General features: G+C 47.6%; 1 protein-coding gene across 3 annotated transcripts in view; it reads right to left on the bottom strand.

Annotated features, from left to right (window-relative positions):
- Positions 1-433: 433 nt before the first annotated feature.
- Positions 434-18447, bottom strand: part of LOC120933763 (NACHT, LRR and PYD domains-containing protein 3-like) — a 24693-nt gene continuing 6679 nt past the window's right edge. The window contains exons 2-7 of one of the 3 annotated variants that reach the window (XM_040347154.1): positions 15839-15985; positions 9975-10145; positions 4733-4903; positions 1581-1757; positions 721-851; positions 434-594 (exon numbers count right to left, since the gene is read on the bottom strand). In XM_040347154.1, coding sequence (XP_040203088.1) covers positions 572-594; positions 721-851; positions 1581-1757; positions 4733-4903; positions 9975-10145; positions 15839-15985 — 820 coding nt within the window. In that variant the 3' untranslated portion in view covers positions 434-571. Of the gene's footprint in view, positions 852-1580; positions 1758-4732; positions 4904-9974; positions 10146-15838; positions 15986-18447 lie in introns of all 3 variants that reach the window. The other 2 variants (XM_040347155.1, XM_040347153.1) reach the window with 2 other exon arrangements.

Here is an 18447-nt window from a genome sequence, read left to right as displayed (position 1 = left end):
GCCAATGCCGTAATGTGCTGCAGACAGTGCCAGCCATAACGCATGTGCTGCTTGCAGAGACAGTGCCACCCATGATGCCAATGGCATTGTGCCATTGGCAGCATGGGTGGCACTGTCTGCAGCACAATATAGCATTGGCGGCATGAGTGGCACTGTCAGCAGGTAACACATGCGTTATGGCATTAGCTTCATGGGTGGCACTGTCTGCAGCACAACATGGCATTGGCCATATTGACTTTGTTTCAAGGCAGGGTCTGGGGAGGGGCCAGGGGTGGGGCTAAAGGGGAAACCAGGGGTGGAGCTGAAGGGGCCCGTCAGCTAGGCTGTATGGGGCCCCATGATTTCTATCAGCCTCCCTGGGGCTAAGCATATATTGAGGGCTTGAGAATTTCCCCAGCGTGCTGGTCTCATTAGTGGTGGCAGTTTTTGTGTAAAGATCCAAAAATCTAATTTTTATTTTGTAGTAATACATACATTATGGAGTAACAATACAATACAATATAGAAATTTAGGAATCAGAGAAAAGACAGATCACCACTCAGATCATTCCGGGAATAACGTTCAGTAGATATCAGTCAGTAGAATCCTCATCTTCTGTATGTGAAGAAAAGGAAAATTATAAATTATCAGCGTCATGAACAAGTTACTCTGATATCATTCCATTCTGGACATTCTCTTCATATCATATCATTACCTGAGAGGGGAGGAGCCGTGTATTACCTGAGAGGGGGAGGAGCCGTGTATTTTCTAAGAGGGGGAGGAGTCGTGTATTACCTGCATCGGACGAGACGTCTTCACCAAGACCATGTTCTACTCTTCTTCTGTCTATAGATACAAACCAGTTTTGTCCCCTTCATAGGAGAATAAAATGAGAATGTTAGATGAGAAAATGTTCCTGTGCTTAGTAAGAAATTATAAAAAAAGGGGGGGCACGTACTGTGCTCTGTAATAAATGATAGAAAAGGGGGGGGGGGTCGTACTGTGCTCTGTAAGAAATGATGGAAAAGGGGGGGTCGTACTGTGCTCTGTAATAAATGATAGAAAAGGGGGGGCTCATACTGTGCTTTGTAAGAAATTATGGAAAAGGGGGGGCTCATACTGTGCTCTGTAAGAAATTATGGAAAAGGGGGGCTCGTATTGTGCAAATGATGGAAAAGAAGGGCTGCCATGACAGCTTTAGGCTGGGAAAACTGCCCGTGTGTAGGTTCCATGGCAGTTTTCCCGACAAGAAAAATTAGAACACGTTTCCTTTTTTTCCGCCGGGATTCCCGGCGGTTTTTAACCTCAGTGTTCCTATGGGGAAAGCCTGTGGGGAGCATACACACGGCCGGGATTCCCAACTAAAGCTCTCATGGCAGTTTTCCTGTCGGGAAACCCGGCCGCGTGTAGGGGGAAAGACTGACCGAGCAGGTTCTCGGCTTTCCCCTTTCCCGGCGGTAAAAAGTCTGCCGGGAAACCCGTACATGTGTAGGGGGAAAGACTGACCGAGCAGGTTCTCGGCTTTCCCCTCGGGTTTCCTGGCGGTAAAAAGTCTTCCGGGAAACCCGGCCGTGTGTTACCTCCAGTATAACAGTTCTTACCATCTATCCACAGTGAAGCCAGCATTCCGGAGGACCTCAAAACAACCTCCCACTTCTGAGTCGGACATCTTCCCATCATCATCCAATTTTATGTCCAGTCTGGTCAGAGTTTGGTTTGTGTTGATAATGGAACAAAGATCATCACAGCACGATAAAGTCCCATTACAGCCAACAAAACTGTTGGGTTAAACAGGAAAGAGAGGTGAAATGTTTATCCAGTGACTGGCAGAAGAAGACACATTCCAATGAATAATCAGTGGGCGGAGTCTTAGAAAATTAAATGTTTGGACATTTGGATTGATGATTTTATGGAATATTGGGTCACAGGAGTGCAAAACAAAATGCACTCCTTTGACCCAAAAAAGCACATGCTGGACTTCTCCTTTAATCAGGGTGAAGTAATGGGCATCCAGCTGGGGGGAGGCTCTTGTCCCTTTGAATAATGCAGCTGAAAAGATTATGACGATGTCTTCTTCGATCCTGCAGTGAACAGGTCTCCACCAGTCTGCCTTTTACAGGGCACCCGGCTTTTCTGTGTGTCATGGTCTGAAGTCAGTCTCGGAGACCAGTAGCTATAGCAACGGCACCCACCAACCAGCAGGACAGGTGTACAAGCAGGTTACCCTGGCAGATGATGCTGGCTCTTCTGAGGTGCGGGTTTTAAGTACTAACTGGTATTCACCAGAGCTCCTGATGGTGGAGTTGTGTTTTGCTGCATGTTAGTACCAGGTTGCAATCCTCAGGTTTGCTCAACCAGGAGGCAAGCAAGCCGGGGTCCAGTAGGAGATTAACCAGGTAAGGATAAGCAGAAGTGTAGTCACAAAACAAGCCAAATATCGGTAATGAATGGTGGCAAAGATACAGACAGCAGCAGGAGAGACAAGTGCAAAATATTGTCTGGAGAAAGCATAATAATCTGGCAAACAGGACGTGCAGACATATGGCTTAAAATCGGGAAGATCATGGGAGGAGCAAAGAGTTCAAGGTTCTGCATGAGTCAAGGCACAAGGATTGTCCAATGGATCAGAGAGGGTGCTGCTCAGGATTTCAGGTAGCTCAGCAAAAAGAATCAGTGCCAGACACAGCAGAGGTCCCAGGTTCAAGTCCAGGCCCAGACACTGTATGTTTTGACTTCTAGGCTTCACCCTGTCGGGTCCAGGCCCACATGGCTCCTCAAAGTGTTCACACATATACACCTCCTCTCATCAGCCAAGTTCAACACCCCTTTGTGTTGCTGAGCTTTTACTTATATATTTGTCAGGGCTGGGCTAGGCCCTTCCTTCTCTGAGCTGTCGGCTAATTGGCAGCTCCTATCTCTCCACAGTGACAGTATCCTGCTCGTCAGTCCTGCCTACTTATGGCTTCCTGTTCAGATGATCTCTGCCTTCGCCTTGGTCAACATCACAGAGACTTTCTCCTGCATTCCTGTTGAAGACTTTGCTCGGCTGACGTCCCTTCTGGCTTCTGATCCTGCTTGCTGTTCTAATACGTATATCTGTGGCTCTCTGACATTTGGCTTGGCTGACGATCCGATCCCTGAACTCTGGCTATGTTTTGACTATGCTTACTTTGTTTCTCTTTTTTTTATTATTATTAAACAAGTGTGATTTAATTACTCTACTTCTGTCTCGGTCTGATTCATGGTTTCTGACAATATTCTCCCGCCCCCTGGCAATTGCCTCAGGGTCTTGTACTGTAGTTTAGATTCATATCCACTGTGAAGAAAAGGTCTGCTTCCAGCATACAAATTACAGCAGTCCCTGCACTCCAGTACTAAAACCATGTTGAGCAAAGAAGTTAAACACTGCCATCTTGTGGTCAAAATATAAATTGGCATTACAGTAACAATGCACAGCATTACACAGATTTCAGACAGGATATCCTGACCCTGCAGGGACCTGAACCCAGGCAGATTCACTCATCCCTACTAGTCAGTACACATCTGATGTTCTACGTTATACAGTCTATACAAGAAACATTTGTCTGGTGGATGGAGAGATCTGGACCTTGTTGTATTGGGTGAAAAACATTATCACTCAGTCTCTATGGACCAAATACATTTAATTGGATTTTTATATCATACAAACAACAATCCTCCTCAACACACACATCAAGTCTGATCTCTGATAATCAGTGGAGGGGTGGAGGAGATGGAAGCCAATAACGGCAAGTGACCTGAAGGACTATGATGAAAACTCCCAATGTAACCTGCCAAGAAAAAGTCTGTGGGCCAGATTCTCGTAGATCAGCGTATCTACGAGCGGGGCGTAGCATATGCCATTAACACTACGCCGCCGCAACTTACTGGAGCAAGTGCCGTATTCTCCAAGCACTTGCTCAGTAATTTGCGGCGGCGTAGTCTAAATGGCCCGGCGTATCCCCGCGTAAATCAAAGGGGGCGGGCTTGTATTTAAATTAGGCGCGCCCCCGTGCCGAAAGAACTGCGCATGCGCCGGCCTTAAACGTAGGCCACTGCGCATGCTCTGTAGTACGCCGCAAATACATTGGTTGCAACGTGAACGTAATTAACGCACAGCCCTATTCACAACGAGTTACATAAACAACGTAAACGACGGAAAAACCCGACGCTGTCCCTGACGGCCATACTTAACATGGCATACGGCGGACAGACGTAAGGTTACCCCTCATATAGCAGGGGTAACCTTACGCTTACGGAAACTATGTAAACTACGGCGAAGTGGCGCAAAAACTTTCAGGAATCGGCGTATTCGGCTCATTTGCATATGCGACGCTGAAATTGATGTAAAAGCCACCTAGCGGCCAGCGTAGTATTGCATTTAGGATCCGACAGTGTAAGTGACTTACACCAGTCGGATCCTAGCCTAATTCTGGCGTATCTTGTTTTGAGAATACAAAACAATGATACGCCGGCGGGATTTTCGAATTACGCCAGTGTATCTGTAGATACACCAGCGTAATTCTTTTGGGAATCTGGCCCTGTCTTTGTATAACTTTTGTTAACATGTCTGGACCCCTAACACAGAAGTTTTTTTTCTGAAATTCGGCAGAATATTATATAATTTATAGTATATTTTCCACCTCATCTACTTCAAGGTACATCCTGGAGTCCCTCACAGAGAAAATGTATACTGTCCTGCAGAATATTATATCATGTATGTTATAATTCTCACCTTATCTCCTGCAGAGTACAGCCAGGATGTCTGAGTCCCTCACACAGACATTTTATTCCATTGTCTTGCAGATCATTATATGATAAATCCAGGGTGATGAGGGATCGGTTAGTGATAAGAATGGAATGGAGATCATCACAGCCGGAGGAAGTCACACCACACCAAACAAAACTGCAAAGACAAATACAGACACATGATTAGGGAAAAACCCACAAACTCGAAATGCCTTGTACACACGATCTGAATTTCCGATGGAAAAAGTTAGACGGAATTTTTTCATCGGATATTCGGACCGTGTGTATGGCCCCATCTGACTTTTTCCATTGGAAATTCCGACGGAGTTAGAAAGAGAACATGTTCTCTTTTTTTCGGCAGAAAAAAAATCTATCGGAAATTCCGTTCGTCTGTTTGGAACTCCGACGGAGAAAAAATACACATGCTCGGGAACAATTTTTCTAGGCTCATCGTAGTGTTGTACGTCACCGCGTTTTTGACGGTCGGAATTTTTGTGTTTGTGCGTATGCAAGACAAGCTTGAATGGAATTCCGTCGGAAAAACCCATCAGAGTTTATTCCGATGGAAACTCCGATCGTGTGTACAGGGCATTAGGGTATTAACCAAAAACCCTGATGCCACGTACACACGATCGGATTTTCCGTCGGAAAAACGTTGGATGTTTTTTTCCGACAGAATTCCGCTCAAACTTGGCTTGCATACACACGGTCACACAAAAGTTCTCTGAACTTTCGACCGCCAAGAACGCGGTGACGTACAACACTACGGCAAGCCGAGAAAATGAAGTTCAATGGTTCCGAGCATGCATCGAATTGTTTCCGAGCATGCGTCGGAATTTTGCGCCATCGAAATTGCCACAGACGATTGGAATTTTTTTCCGTCGGAAAAATTGAGAACCTGCTCTCAAACTTTTGCTGGTGGAAACTCCGACAGAAAAGGCCTGATGGAGCCTACACACGGTAGGAGTCTCCGATGAAAAGCTCACATCGGACTTTTGCTGAAGGAATTTTCGATCGTGTGTATGCGGCATTAGGGAATGGTGATTATAAAACTTAGGGTTGTCCCGATACCGATACTAGTATACTTGTACTCGTGGAAAATGCTCCGATACTTTACACGATACCTGACTTTCCCTGTATCCATCTCCAGTTCCCCCATCCGTTCTGATCTCTTTCTCCATGCTCCTGTGTCCCCCCTCCGTGCCCCTGCCCGTCTACTCTCTCCCTCCATGCTCTTGTGTCCCCCCCCTCTGTGCCGCTGCCTTTCTACTTACTTCCTCCATGCTCTGTGTCCCCTCTCCGTGCCGCTGCCCGTCTGCTCTCTTCCTCCATGCTCCTGTGTCCCCCCCTCCGTGCCCCTGCCCGTCTACTCTCTCCCTCCATGCTCTTGTGTCCCCCCCCCTCTGTGCCACTGCCATTCTACTTACTTCCTCCATGCTCCTGTGTCCCCCCCTCCGTGCCGCTGCCCGTCTGCTCTCTTCCTCCATGCTCCTGTGTCCCCCCCTCCGTGCTGCTGCCCATCTGCTCTCTTCCTCCATGCTCCTATGTCCCCCCCCCTCCGTGCCGCTGCCATTCTGCTTACTCCCTCCGTGCGTGCCGCAGCTGTCCTCCGTTCTGTTCTCCCCCTCCGTGCCGTAGCTGTCCTCCGTTCTGTTCTCCCCCTCCGTGCCGCAGCTGTCCTCCGTTCTGTTCTCCCCCTCCGTGCCGCAGCTGTCCTCCGTTCTGTTCTCCTCCTCCGTGCCATGCCGCAGCTGTCCTCCGTTCTGTTCTCCCCCTCCGTGCCATGCCGCAGCTGTCCTCCCCCTCCGTGCTGTGCCGCAGCTGTCCTCCGTTCTGTTCTCCCCCTCCGTGCCGTAGCTGTCCTCCGTTCTGTTCTCCCCCTCCGTGCCGCAGCTGTCCTCCGTTCTGTTCTCCCCCTCCGTGCCGCAGCTGTCCTCCGTTCTGTTCTCCTCCTCCGTGCCATGCCGCAGCTGTCCTCCGTTCTGTTCTCCCCCTCCGTGCCATGCCGCAGCTGTCCTCCCCCTCCGTGCTGTGCCGCAGCTGTCCTCCGTTCTGTTCTCCCCCTCCGTGCCGCTGCCATTCTGCTTACTCCCTCCGTGCGTGCCACAGCTGTCCTCCGTTCTGTTCTCCCCCTCCGTGCCATGCCGCAGCTGTCCTCCGTTCTGTTCTCCCCCTCCGTGCCGTGCCGCAGCTGTCCTCCGTTCTGTTCTCCCCCTCCGTGCCATGCCGCAGCTGTCCTCCCCCTCCGTGCCGTGCCGCAGCTGTCCTCCGTTCTGTTCTCCCCCTCCGTGCCGCTGCCATTCTGCTTACTCCCTCCGTGCGTGCCACAGCTGTCCTCCGTTCTGTTCTACCCCTCCGTGCCGTAGCTGTCCTCCGTTCTGTTCTCCCCCTCCGTGCCGTGCCGCAGCTGTCCTCCGTTCTGTTCTCCCCCTCCGTGCCATGCCACAGCTGTCCTTCCCCTCCGTGCCGTGCCGCAGCTGTCCTCTATTCTGCTCTCCCCCCTCCATGTTCCGTGTCCCCCCTCCGTGGTCTGTGTCCCCCCTCCGTGGTCTGTGTCCCCCTTCATGTCCTCCTCCGCCCCCTCTGTCAGGCTCCTACCTTTTCTGAATGAACAGAGTCAGTGATCACTGCCTCTGTCCATTCATATAACTGAGCATCATAAACTGTGTTTACAATGCTTCAGTTTATGAATGGAGGAGCCTCTTGTCTCCTGTCCATTAATTTCCAGTGCAGCTGAGAAAGGGACTGGGGAATCTGTGTCCCTAGTCCCTTTCTATGTCTCAAAGGGGAGATGTCAGAGGTCTGTTAAGACCCCTGATATCTCATCAAAGCCCCCCAACAGGGCTAAGAAAGAAAAAATAGCAATAAATAATAAAAGTAATTGTAAAAAATAATACATATTAAAATAAAAATCACACTGACACATCCATCCCCCCCTCAAGAAAGCATTGTATAAAAAAAACAAAAAATAGTGAAAAATGAAAATTGTAAAATAAAAAAATAAAAATACTGACACATGACATTAAAAAAAAAAAGTATCGGTATTCGGTATCGGCGAGTACTTGAAAAAAAGTATCGGTACTTGTACTCGGTCTTAAAAAAACTGGTATCGGGACAACCCTAATAAAACTAATAGAATAGGAAAAATTTAAAAAAAAATTATGATCCATGGAAGAGGGTGTAAATATCTCCAGCAGTCCATTCACTCTGTGGCCTAACCTTCGTAGGTGCCTCTGGTATTTTGCCCATGTCTTCCCAGGCACAAGGTAGATTCACACTGCCAGGTGCACACACACTTCCACTTGTTGTCTTCAATGACCAGTCTAGGGGTTTTGTTTTGTAGTTTTATTTTTGGAGAACTTGGATAGGGAAGGAGATTTAATAGGATACTCCAGAAATAGAACTAATCACGAATGAGGGCATGATCTCTAATTCAGCACCGGTGAAGTCCTTGCTGAGAGCAGACATGAAAAAAGGGGTATGAATACTTTTTCAGAGCACTGTGATAGGCGTTTGACACTGTGTTCCGATACCGCCTATCACGGAGGTCCTCTCATCCTCTGACTTTCCCAGCAGTTCAGTGTTCCGCCTATCATGGACATCCTCTTGTCCGAGGATGAAAGAAGGTCCGTGATTGGCGGAACACTGAACACAGTGTCTGCTGTGAAACTGAGTCTGAGAGGACCTCCGTGATAGGCTGTAGCCAAACACAGTGTCAAACGCCTATCATGGACCAGGAGGAAGCCGCGACTTTTGAAAAATGAATGCCCGCGACCCAAAAGGTACACTGACTGAATGGGACCAAGAGGAAGCCGCGACTTTTGAAAAATGGATGCCCGCAGCCTGTCAACAATACAGGTACACTGAGGTTGCAATGGGCACAGTGATAATGTGCACAGTAAGGCTACAATGGGCATAGTGAGAATAGGCACAGTAAGGCTGCAATGGGCACAGTGAGAATGGCCACAGTAAGGCTGCAATGGGCACAGGGAGAATGGCCACAGTAAGGCTGCAATGGGCACAGTGAGAATTGGCACAGTAAGGCTGCAATTGGCACAGTAAGGCTCCATTCACATCTAGGCGGACGAAATCGCGGCGTTTTGTCGCCGCAAATCGCGGTACAAAAAGGCGGCGTTTTGTACCGCGATTTGCGCCGACAAAACGCCGGTATTGTCCGCCTAGATGTGCCCCGGATTGACCCCCCTCTATGGAGATGCTTCCCATCTCCTAGCCGAACGCCGAAAGACGCCTGAAAAAAAGGTCCGGGACCTTTTTTCAGGCGTCAGGCGTCCGGCGTTCGGCGTGGAGATGTGAACCATCTCCATAGAGGGAAATGTGTTTCCAGCCCTCTGGCGGCAGCGGCGTAGCGCTACAGGCGTAAAAACGCCTAGATGTGAATGTGGGCTAAGGCTGCAATGGGCACAGTAAGGCTGCAATGGGCACAGTGAGAATGGGCACAGTAAGGCTACAATGGCCATAGTGAGAATAGGCACAGTGAGGCGGCAATGGGCACAGTGAGAATGGGCACAGTAAGGTTGCAATGGGCACAGTGAGAATGGGCACAGTAAGGCTGCAATGGGCACAGCGAGAATTGGCACAGTAAGGCTGCAACGGGCACAGTGAGAATTGGCACAGTAAGGCTGCAATGGGCACAGTGAGGCTGCAATGGTCACAGTGACAATGGGCACAGTAAGGCTACAATGGCCATAGTGAGAATGGGCACAGTAAGGCTGCAATGAGTGAGTGAGTGAGTGAGTGAGTGAGTGAGTGAGTGAGAAACTTATATAGTGCAACACATGCAAACTGAATCACCTCTGGGCACAGTAAGGCTGCAATGGGCACAGTAAGGTTGCAAATGGGCATTGTTGACCCTCTTTTCCACTTACAGTAGCTGCTGCATTCTCACCCTAGGCTTATACTCGAGTCAATATGTTTTCACAGTTTTTTTGTGGTAAAATTAGGGCCTCTGTCTATACTCGGGTCGGCTTATACTCGAGTATATACGGTAGTTTGTAAAGAGGAAATCAAACATAAAAGAACAAAATTCTATAAGATGAAGCTGCCTGGCCAGCTCTATGTAGTATAATATAATATAGTATAATATATGGTTGTGGGGGGGACTCGGAGGGGGTTTATGTCCATAAGATATGACCTTCATACCTGAGCAGAACCCCCCAGAGCCAAGACAGAGGAAGCCTTGAGGCTTTTTATGGCGGACAAGGACTCACCTCAGCTCCTGCAGAGTACAGCCAGGTTGTCTGAGCCCCTCACATAGAAGTTGTATCCCAGAGTCTTGCAGATTATTATCTGATAAATCCAGTCTGGTGAGGGATCGGTTAGTGACAAGAATGGATCGGAGAGCATCACAGCAGGAGGAGGTCAAATCACATCCAAACAAACTGCAGAGACAAATCCAGACACGTGATATATTTTATGATGACTATGAGAAATGATTCTGCTGAAAACTATTTTTTTTTTTTTACAGTTTTGTCCCAAAATCTAGGGAACAATGGAGAGGTATTCAACTGGGAAGATCTTGTTATCTTATCTAATTTATCTAAGGATGTAACAGGAATTGGACAAAAGGAAGATAACTGAGGATTGTCTCCACTAGGGTTGTCCCGATACCATTTTTTTAGGACTGAGTACAAGTACCGATACTTTTTTTCATGTACTCTCCGATACCGAATACCGATACTTTTTTCATGTACTCGCCGATACCGAATACCGATACTTTTTTTCATGTACTCGCCGATACCGAATACCGATACTTTTTTTCATGTACTCGCCGATACCGAATACCGATACTTTTTTTCATGTACTCGCCGATACCGAATACCGATACTTTTTTTTAAATGTGTCCCCAAATGCAGCCATGTCCCCCCACATATGAAGCCATGTCCCCCACATATTGCAGCCATGTCCCCCACATATTACAGCCATGTCCCCCACATATTACAGCCATGTCCCCCACATATTACAGCCATGTCCCCCACATATTCCAGCCATGTCCCCCACATATTCCAGCCATGTCCCCCACATAATGCAGCCATGTCCCCCCACATATTGCAGCCATGTCCCACATACCTTGATGATGCCGCACGTGCCGCGTTAATCAGCGTGCGGGGAACATTACAGCTTCCGTTTGAATAGCTGTATCCCCGCCGCGCATAGACACTCCCCCTTGCTCGGGATTGGACAGATCATCCATCCAATCCCGCGCAAGGGGGAGTGTCTATAGGCGGCGGGGATACAGCTATTCAAACTAAAGCTGTAATGTTCCCCGCGCGCTGATTAACGGAGGCGGCGGCTTTGCGGTTGGCGGCGGGGGGGGGGCAAGTATTCTATTTCAGTATCGGGGGTATTTGCGGGAGTGCGAGTACTCCCGCAAATACTCGGTATCGGTCCCGATACCGATACTGGTATTGGTATCGGGACAACCCTAGTCTCCACCATCTAGTGGCAATATTGTGGATTTATCCCAGTTAATGGTTAATCTGGAGCAGTGGTGGCCCCTCCATTAGGGGCGCCACCACCCCATCCATGCGTCCGGCCCCCTAATCTACGTGCAGAACGCCGGACACATGGATTCCAATATGAGTTTTTTTTTTTTTTTTAAAGCACGTGATTAGAGCTGGAGGCTCTAATAGACTTTTAAAAAGGGTGGGCTCGGGCACAGAACACTTCTTCCTAAGCCCAGCAAGTTGTGTGACAATAGTGAATGAATATTCGCTATTGTCACACTGATTCTCCTCCCAGCCAATCAGGAAATGGGTTGTGCAACACGTTTCCCGATTGGCCAAAAGGAGAGGCGATCCTATTGACCGCCTAGGAGGAGGAGGGAGACGATGCAGGGGAAGCCGCGCTCCTATCAAGCCGAGGAAGGTGACACCACCTGTCGCCCAGAAGAACGGAAGACCTAGATGGGGTAAGTGCGTGGACCGATTAGGGGCTAACTGAATGAATATTCGCTATTGTCACACTGATTCTCCTCCCAGCCAATCAGGAAGTGGGTTGTGCAACCCATTTCCCGATTGGCCAAAAGGAGAGGCGATCCTATTGACTGCCTAGGAGGAGGAGGGAGACGATGCAGGGGAAGCCGCGCTCCTATCAAGCCGAGGAAGGTGACACCACCTGTCGCCCAGAGGACCGGAAGACCTAGATGCGGTAAGTGTGCAGACCGATTAGGGGCTAACCGAATGAATATTTGTTATTGTCACACTGATTCTCTTCCCGTCCAATCAGGAAGCTGGTCATGAGATCTGCTTCCCGATTGTCCGAAAGGAGAGGGGATCCTATTGGCCCCCTAGGAGGAGGAGGGAAGAGACGCAGGGAAAACCGTGCCATCGTAAAGCCAAGGAAGGAGAAGATGCTACCCTTTGTCTGGAGTACCTAGATGGGGTAAGTGTGGGGACCGATCGACTGACCTGGGGGGTGGGAGACTAGACTGACTGTCCGACTATGGGGGAGGCGAATGATGGGCGGATTGCTGCCCCCCAAAAAGTACCACCAGCCACCACGATGTCAAAATCTGTTATAAATGACATAGCAACATGTCATCTGTAGAGATGGGCCAAACACCCCCCTGTTTGGTTTGCAGCAGAACTCCCAAACAGGGAAAAGTTCTAACCCCAACGGGGAACCCCATTGAAGTCTATAAGAAAAATCAAAAGTCGCCATTTTGAAGAATTACTGTATATGCAAGTAATTGGACATAAAAAGGGTATGGGGGTTCCGGTACTGACCTGGGGGACATGTATCAATGCAAACAATAAAAATGAAAAACTCCTTTAAATATAGTGCCTGGGAGGTCCCCTTAGTCTGCCTGTAAAGTGGCACATCTGTACCATGTATACAACCTGCTGCAGTAAAAATTACATTTATAAAAAAAAAAAAAGTCAACTCACATTTAAAATGACTCTCTGTATCAAATGTGGAAAATATAAGGCTAGTATTGGATTATAAATAGTAATCTAACTGTGAGAAGCAACAACATTTATAAAAGCAAAAAAGACTGCATACGCTTGAGCTTAATGTAGCACAACATACTAACATACTAAAAATACAGGTATACTGGACAGTTACACAAATATCTAGTGAATATTAACAGTATAATGAACAGACACACCAAGAGCATAAAACTTTATTGGACATTAAAATACATAAAAGTTCCTCACATATAAAAGTTACCATAAACATAACATCAAATAACAAGTCACTTTGGCTAGTTTTCTGCGCCCCCATACCTCAGGCCAAATTAGGGAACTGCAGGCCAATGTTCGGCTTTTCTCGGCTTCTGCGCCCCCCGTACCTCAGGCTAAATGAGGTACTGCAGGCCAGTGTTCGGCTTTTCTCGGCTTCTGCGCCCCCGTACCTCAGGCCAAATAAGGTACTGCAGGCATATTTATCGGCGTATACCGCACACTATTTTGCCCTGAAAGGCAAAATCGTGGGTGTGCGGCATACGCCGATACCCGCTTTCCCGCGCCGAGTTTGAATACTGCGCCGGCATATACCGAGCGCAGTACACTCGTGTATCTTCGGGCAGTCTCGGCGCCTCTCGCGCTGACGTCCTGGACGTACAGGACGTCAGCGCGAGAGTAGCCGAGCCTGCCCGACAATACACAAGTGTACTGCGCTCGGTATATGTCGGCGCAGTATTCAAACTCGGCGCGGGAAACGAGCGGGGAGGACGCCGCAGAAGGACGCCGGACCCGATGAAGAGGACACCCGAAGCCGCAGACGGACGCCGGACCCGACGAGGCCGCCGATGGACGCCGCGCAAGACACCAAAACTGTAAGTACAAAAAAACTTTTTTCCACAGGAATTCGGGGCAACTTTAGGGCTGCGCGCTATACGCCGGAGCGCGCTATACCCCGATAAATACGGTAGCTTGAATTCTACCAGTCTTGCGAGTCAACACTCGCAAACCGAGTCAGAATTTTTTTTTTTAAGTTGCTTGCAAAACAAGACGCTCTTAAACCGAGGTTCCACTGTAGCCTAAAAAGTCCAGGAATACTTCCAATATCTCAAAGAAAGGTCAAATAATACTTAGCTCTGGTAGTTGAATGGCAACAGCTTACATTGGATATCTGGATAAACTGGAACCGAACAATGACAATGCAAAAACTTGGCTGCATCTTTCCACAGCTCCAAACAGACTTCCTCCCTCCCCATGGCCAGGACTCCATTTATAGTCCTGTATACCAGAGACCACCCACAGGATGTAATCATTCCAGGCATGCAGACTGGCAGGTCACGGGAACGAGCGAACGTCCCCCATTCTGGGCCATACCAGACCACATGCCCCCAACATGGGAGGGTTGGTGCTTTGGGGCCCAAAGTACCTTGTCCCCATGAATAGGGACAAAACTGGGGCTGGTCGTTGTGGGGGTCTGTGGGCAGAGGCTTATCATAATCTTTCACCAGGGGGCCCCCACATCCTGCCCTCTGTGTGAACGAGTATCGGGTACATCGTACCCCTACCCAAATCGCTTAACCACTTCCCGACGGCCGTACGAATATGTGCGGCCGCAGGGTGGTTCTAAATCTCTAACAGGACGCATATATGCGTCCTCCGCTCTTCCAGGCCACTAGAGGGCGCGCGAGCGCCGCAGGCGGCGCGCGCGTGCCCGCCGCATTCCTGAGATACCGATGCGCGTGCCTGGCGGCCGCGATGTCCGCCGGGCACTCGCGATCGGCGGCTACAGGGACAAGACGTGGAGCTCTGTGTGTAAACACAGAGCTCCACGTCCTGTCAGGGAGAGAGGAGGCCGATCTGTGTCTCTTGTACAGAGGGACACAGCATCGGTCACCTCCCCCAGTCACCCCCCTCCCCCCACAGTTAGAACACACCCAGGGAATACATTTAACCCCTTCCATGCCCCCCTAGTGTTAACCCCTTCAATGCCAGTCACATTTATACAGTAATCGGTGCATTTTTATAGCACTGATCTCAGTATAAATGTGAATGGCGCCAAAAATGTGTCAAAAGTGTCCGATGTGTCCGCCATAACGTCGCAGTCCCAATAAAAATCGCAGATCGCCGCCATTACTAGTAAAAAAAAATTATAATAAAAATGAATAATAAATCTGTCCCCTATTTTGTAAGCGCTATAACTTTTGCGCAAACCAGTCGCTTATTGCGACTTTTTTTTTTTTTTACCAAAAATATGTAGAAGAATTCGTATCGGCCTAAACTGAGAAAAAAAAATATTAAAAAAAAAAAAAAAAATGGGATATTTATTATAGTAACAAGTAAAAAATATTGACTTTTTTTCAAAATTGTCGCTCTTTTTTTGTTTATGGCGCAAAAAATAAAAACCGCAGAGGTGATCAAATACCACCAAAAGAAAGCTCTATTTTGTGGGGAAAAAAGGACGCCAATTTTGTTTGGGAGCCACGTCGCACGACTGCGCAATTGTCAGTTAAAGCGACGCAGTGCCAGAAGCTGAAATTTCACCTGGTCAGGAAGGGGTATACGTGCCCAGTAAGGAAGTGGTTAAAAAAGTAATAAAAACACAGAGGCAGTTTTTGAAAATTCCTTTATTAAAAAAGCCAAAATAAAAAAAACAGTGTCCCCCGATGTAAATTCATCGTCAATCACGCCACCCTCCGGACCCCCCAACAAAAACGCCCCTGCCATCTATAAAGGCCGCCTACTGCAAGCTCCACCGTTTGACAATTCTTATATAGGTAAGGGGTGGGGCCACATGGTTGTGTCACTTGGTGGCACCACACCCTTCTGTCTTCATGGAATGTCACTGACTGTGAAAACTGAGAATGAATTGATCCATGGTGTCTGCAGCTACAGAGGTCAGTAAAAACTTGTTTAAATCCTATTTACTGCTTGTTAGGAATATGGATGTTCTTTCCATCTGTACATGACCCGGGTCACAATTCTACTTTAAGGGGAACCCCCGAATCCCATTAATGAGATTACAAAGAGAAAGATTCCCTCAGAGAGAGGAGACACGAGAAGAGGAGAGGTGATGGAAGATTCTACGTCATTGAGGAAGGAAAATATGGAAAACACTGAGAGACGGGAACAATCACAAGACATTACATTTCCGCATCACACATTTCTCTTACTATAATATCTGGATTTTACTCTCCGGGTTCATCAGGAAGGAAAGATTAGCAAAATCCATATTATCTCCTGAAGAGGAGGACTCTTCTTCATCTTCTGCTTTGTTCTCTCCCAGACAATCTTTACTGGAGAATGTACAATCCTCAAATCTAAAACACAACAGTGAGATAATAATTACCACCAAAAATGTATGACCTCTGACACTTATGCCGCGTACACACGACCGGAAACTCAGACGACAAAAGTCTGATGTAAGCTTTTGATCGGAAATTCTGACCGTGCGTAGGCTCCATCTGACTTTTTCTGTCGGAATTTCCGCCAGCAAAAATTTGAGAGCTGGTTCTCAATTTTTCCGATCGTCTGTATGCAATTTCTGACGTGCAAAAAACATGCATACTCGGAATCAATGCGACGCATGCTCGGAATCATTGAACTTAAAGGGGAGTTCCACCCACAATTTCACTTTTTAAATATAAATACCCCTGTAATACACAAGCTTAATGTAGTCTAGTAAAGTTAGTCTGAAAACTAAGGTCCGTTTTGTTAGGTTGTTAGAGCATTTAGTTCGTTTATAATCTAGAAATTGACCGTGGCCATCTTAAGTGTGGGCATCATGAAGCCAGACTGTATGACTTCCTGGATTTCAGCCTTGCAGATCTCACACATGCTCAGTAATGCACAAGCGATGTAATAGGTTTCAGTCAGGTTTCCATAGCAACGGGAGTGTCAGAGGAAGTTGCCGCCCCTTCTCTATGCAAATAGGCTATTTGCAAGGACTACTGGGATACCTGATGCCTATCCCAGAAAACCTTGCGAATAGCCTTGTGACTTAATAGCCTAGGCTAATAAGGAGGAGGAAGTAATGAAGGACTACAAAATAAAGGTATTTACAAGCAACAACATAAATAAAAATTGTCCATTCTGAACAATATGAGATTAGGGCATGCAGCACAGACAAACATAAAAAAATGGGTGGAACTCCACTTTAATTTTTCTCCGATTGTTGTGTTTTGTATATCACTGCGTTCCTGGCGGTCGGAATTTTGTGTGACCGTGTGTATGCAACACAAGTTTGAGCCAACATTCCGTCGGAAAAAAATCCACGGGTTTCTTGACGGAATTTCCGATCATGTGTACGCGGCATAAGAATAACAATGCAACACCCAACATTTCCTTTCCACTTGGCTGCCTTCCCTCTGGCTCTACAGTCTCATACTGGACCTGATGAGGACTTTTCATTGGAGGCTGGGAGCAGTTTCCAGACAAGCTTAACCACTTTAAACCCGCACACCGCCAAATGACGTCCAAAAAGGGGATCTGTTATCCCGGGTGGACGTCATATGACGTCATATGACGTCCTGGGCTTTGGGGGGGGATATCTGAATGATGCCTGCACCTAGAGGCATGTTTCAGATATAATTTTCTTCTGGCGGCGATCCTGCGCACCGTAAGAACGATCATAGTGGCAGTTCCGCCGCTTGATCGTTCTTACAGGCGGTGGGAGGAGACATCCCCCCTCCCGCCGCCATCCAGTGCTTCTCCGGGCTCTCCCATCCCATCGGGGGCCCGGAGAGATGATCGCGGTCCGCCGGATGTGCAGCATAGAGATGACTCGTCACCAGTCATCTCTATGACTGTCGGAGGCCCGGGCGCGATGTGATGACGTCACGCCCGGGTACCCGGAAGTAAACAAACCGCAATTGCGGCTAGAAAGAATGAGATCTGTGAATTTGTTTTCAAAATCTCATTCTTTCCAGCCTGGAGGAGAGATGTGGGGTCTTATTGACCCCGCATCTTTCCTTAAAGAGGACCTGTCACACACTATTCCTATTACAAGGGATGTTTACATTCCTTGTACTAGGAATAAAAGCGATCGAATTTTTTTTTTAAAAAAAAACTGTAAAAAATAAATAAATAAGTAAAATAAATAAATAAAAATTAAAACGCCCCTGTCTCCGGTAGCTCGCGCTCAGAAGCAAGCGCACACGTAAGTCCCGCCCACATATGTAAACGTCGTTCAAACCACACATGTGAGGTGTCGCCGTGTGCGTTAGAGCATCTGCAACAATTTATAGCACTAGACCTCCTCTGTAACTCTAAACTGGTAACCTGTAAAAAATGTAAAGCGTCGCCTATGGAGATTTTTAAGTAACGAAGTTTGGCGCCATTCCATGAGTGTGCGCAATCTTAAAGCATGACACGTTAGGTATCTATTTACTCGGCGTAACATCATCTTTCATATTTTACCAAAAAATTGAGCTAACTTTACTGTTTTGTTATTTTTTAATTCAATTTACAAAAAAAAGGCGTTTGAAAAATTATTGCGCAAATACCGTGCAAGATAAAAAGTTGCAATGACCGCCATTTTATTCCCTAGGGTGTCTGCTAAAAAAACATGTATAAGGCTGGCTGAGGGCTAGCCTGTATTTGTAGGCGGAGTCTGCTGAGTATTTAATCCTCCTCCCCTGTCAGGTCCGGTGTTGGCGCCATTTCAGGTTAATGTTTGGGGGGTTCTGAGTAATTTTCTAGCAAAAGAATGATGATTTGTACATGTAGGAGAGAAGTGCCAGAATAGGCCCGGTATGGAGGTGGGTTTTAAAGCCCGGTATTG

The sequence above is a fragment of the Rana temporaria genome, chromosome 3 (assembly GCF_905171775.1).
Source record: "Rana temporaria chromosome 3, aRanTem1.1, whole genome shotgun sequence".
NCBI lineage: Eukaryota > Metazoa > Chordata > Amphibia > Anura > Ranidae > Rana > Rana temporaria.
Note: the sequence above shows the minus strand (reverse complement) of the source record. Positions and strands in the feature narration are given on the sequence as shown.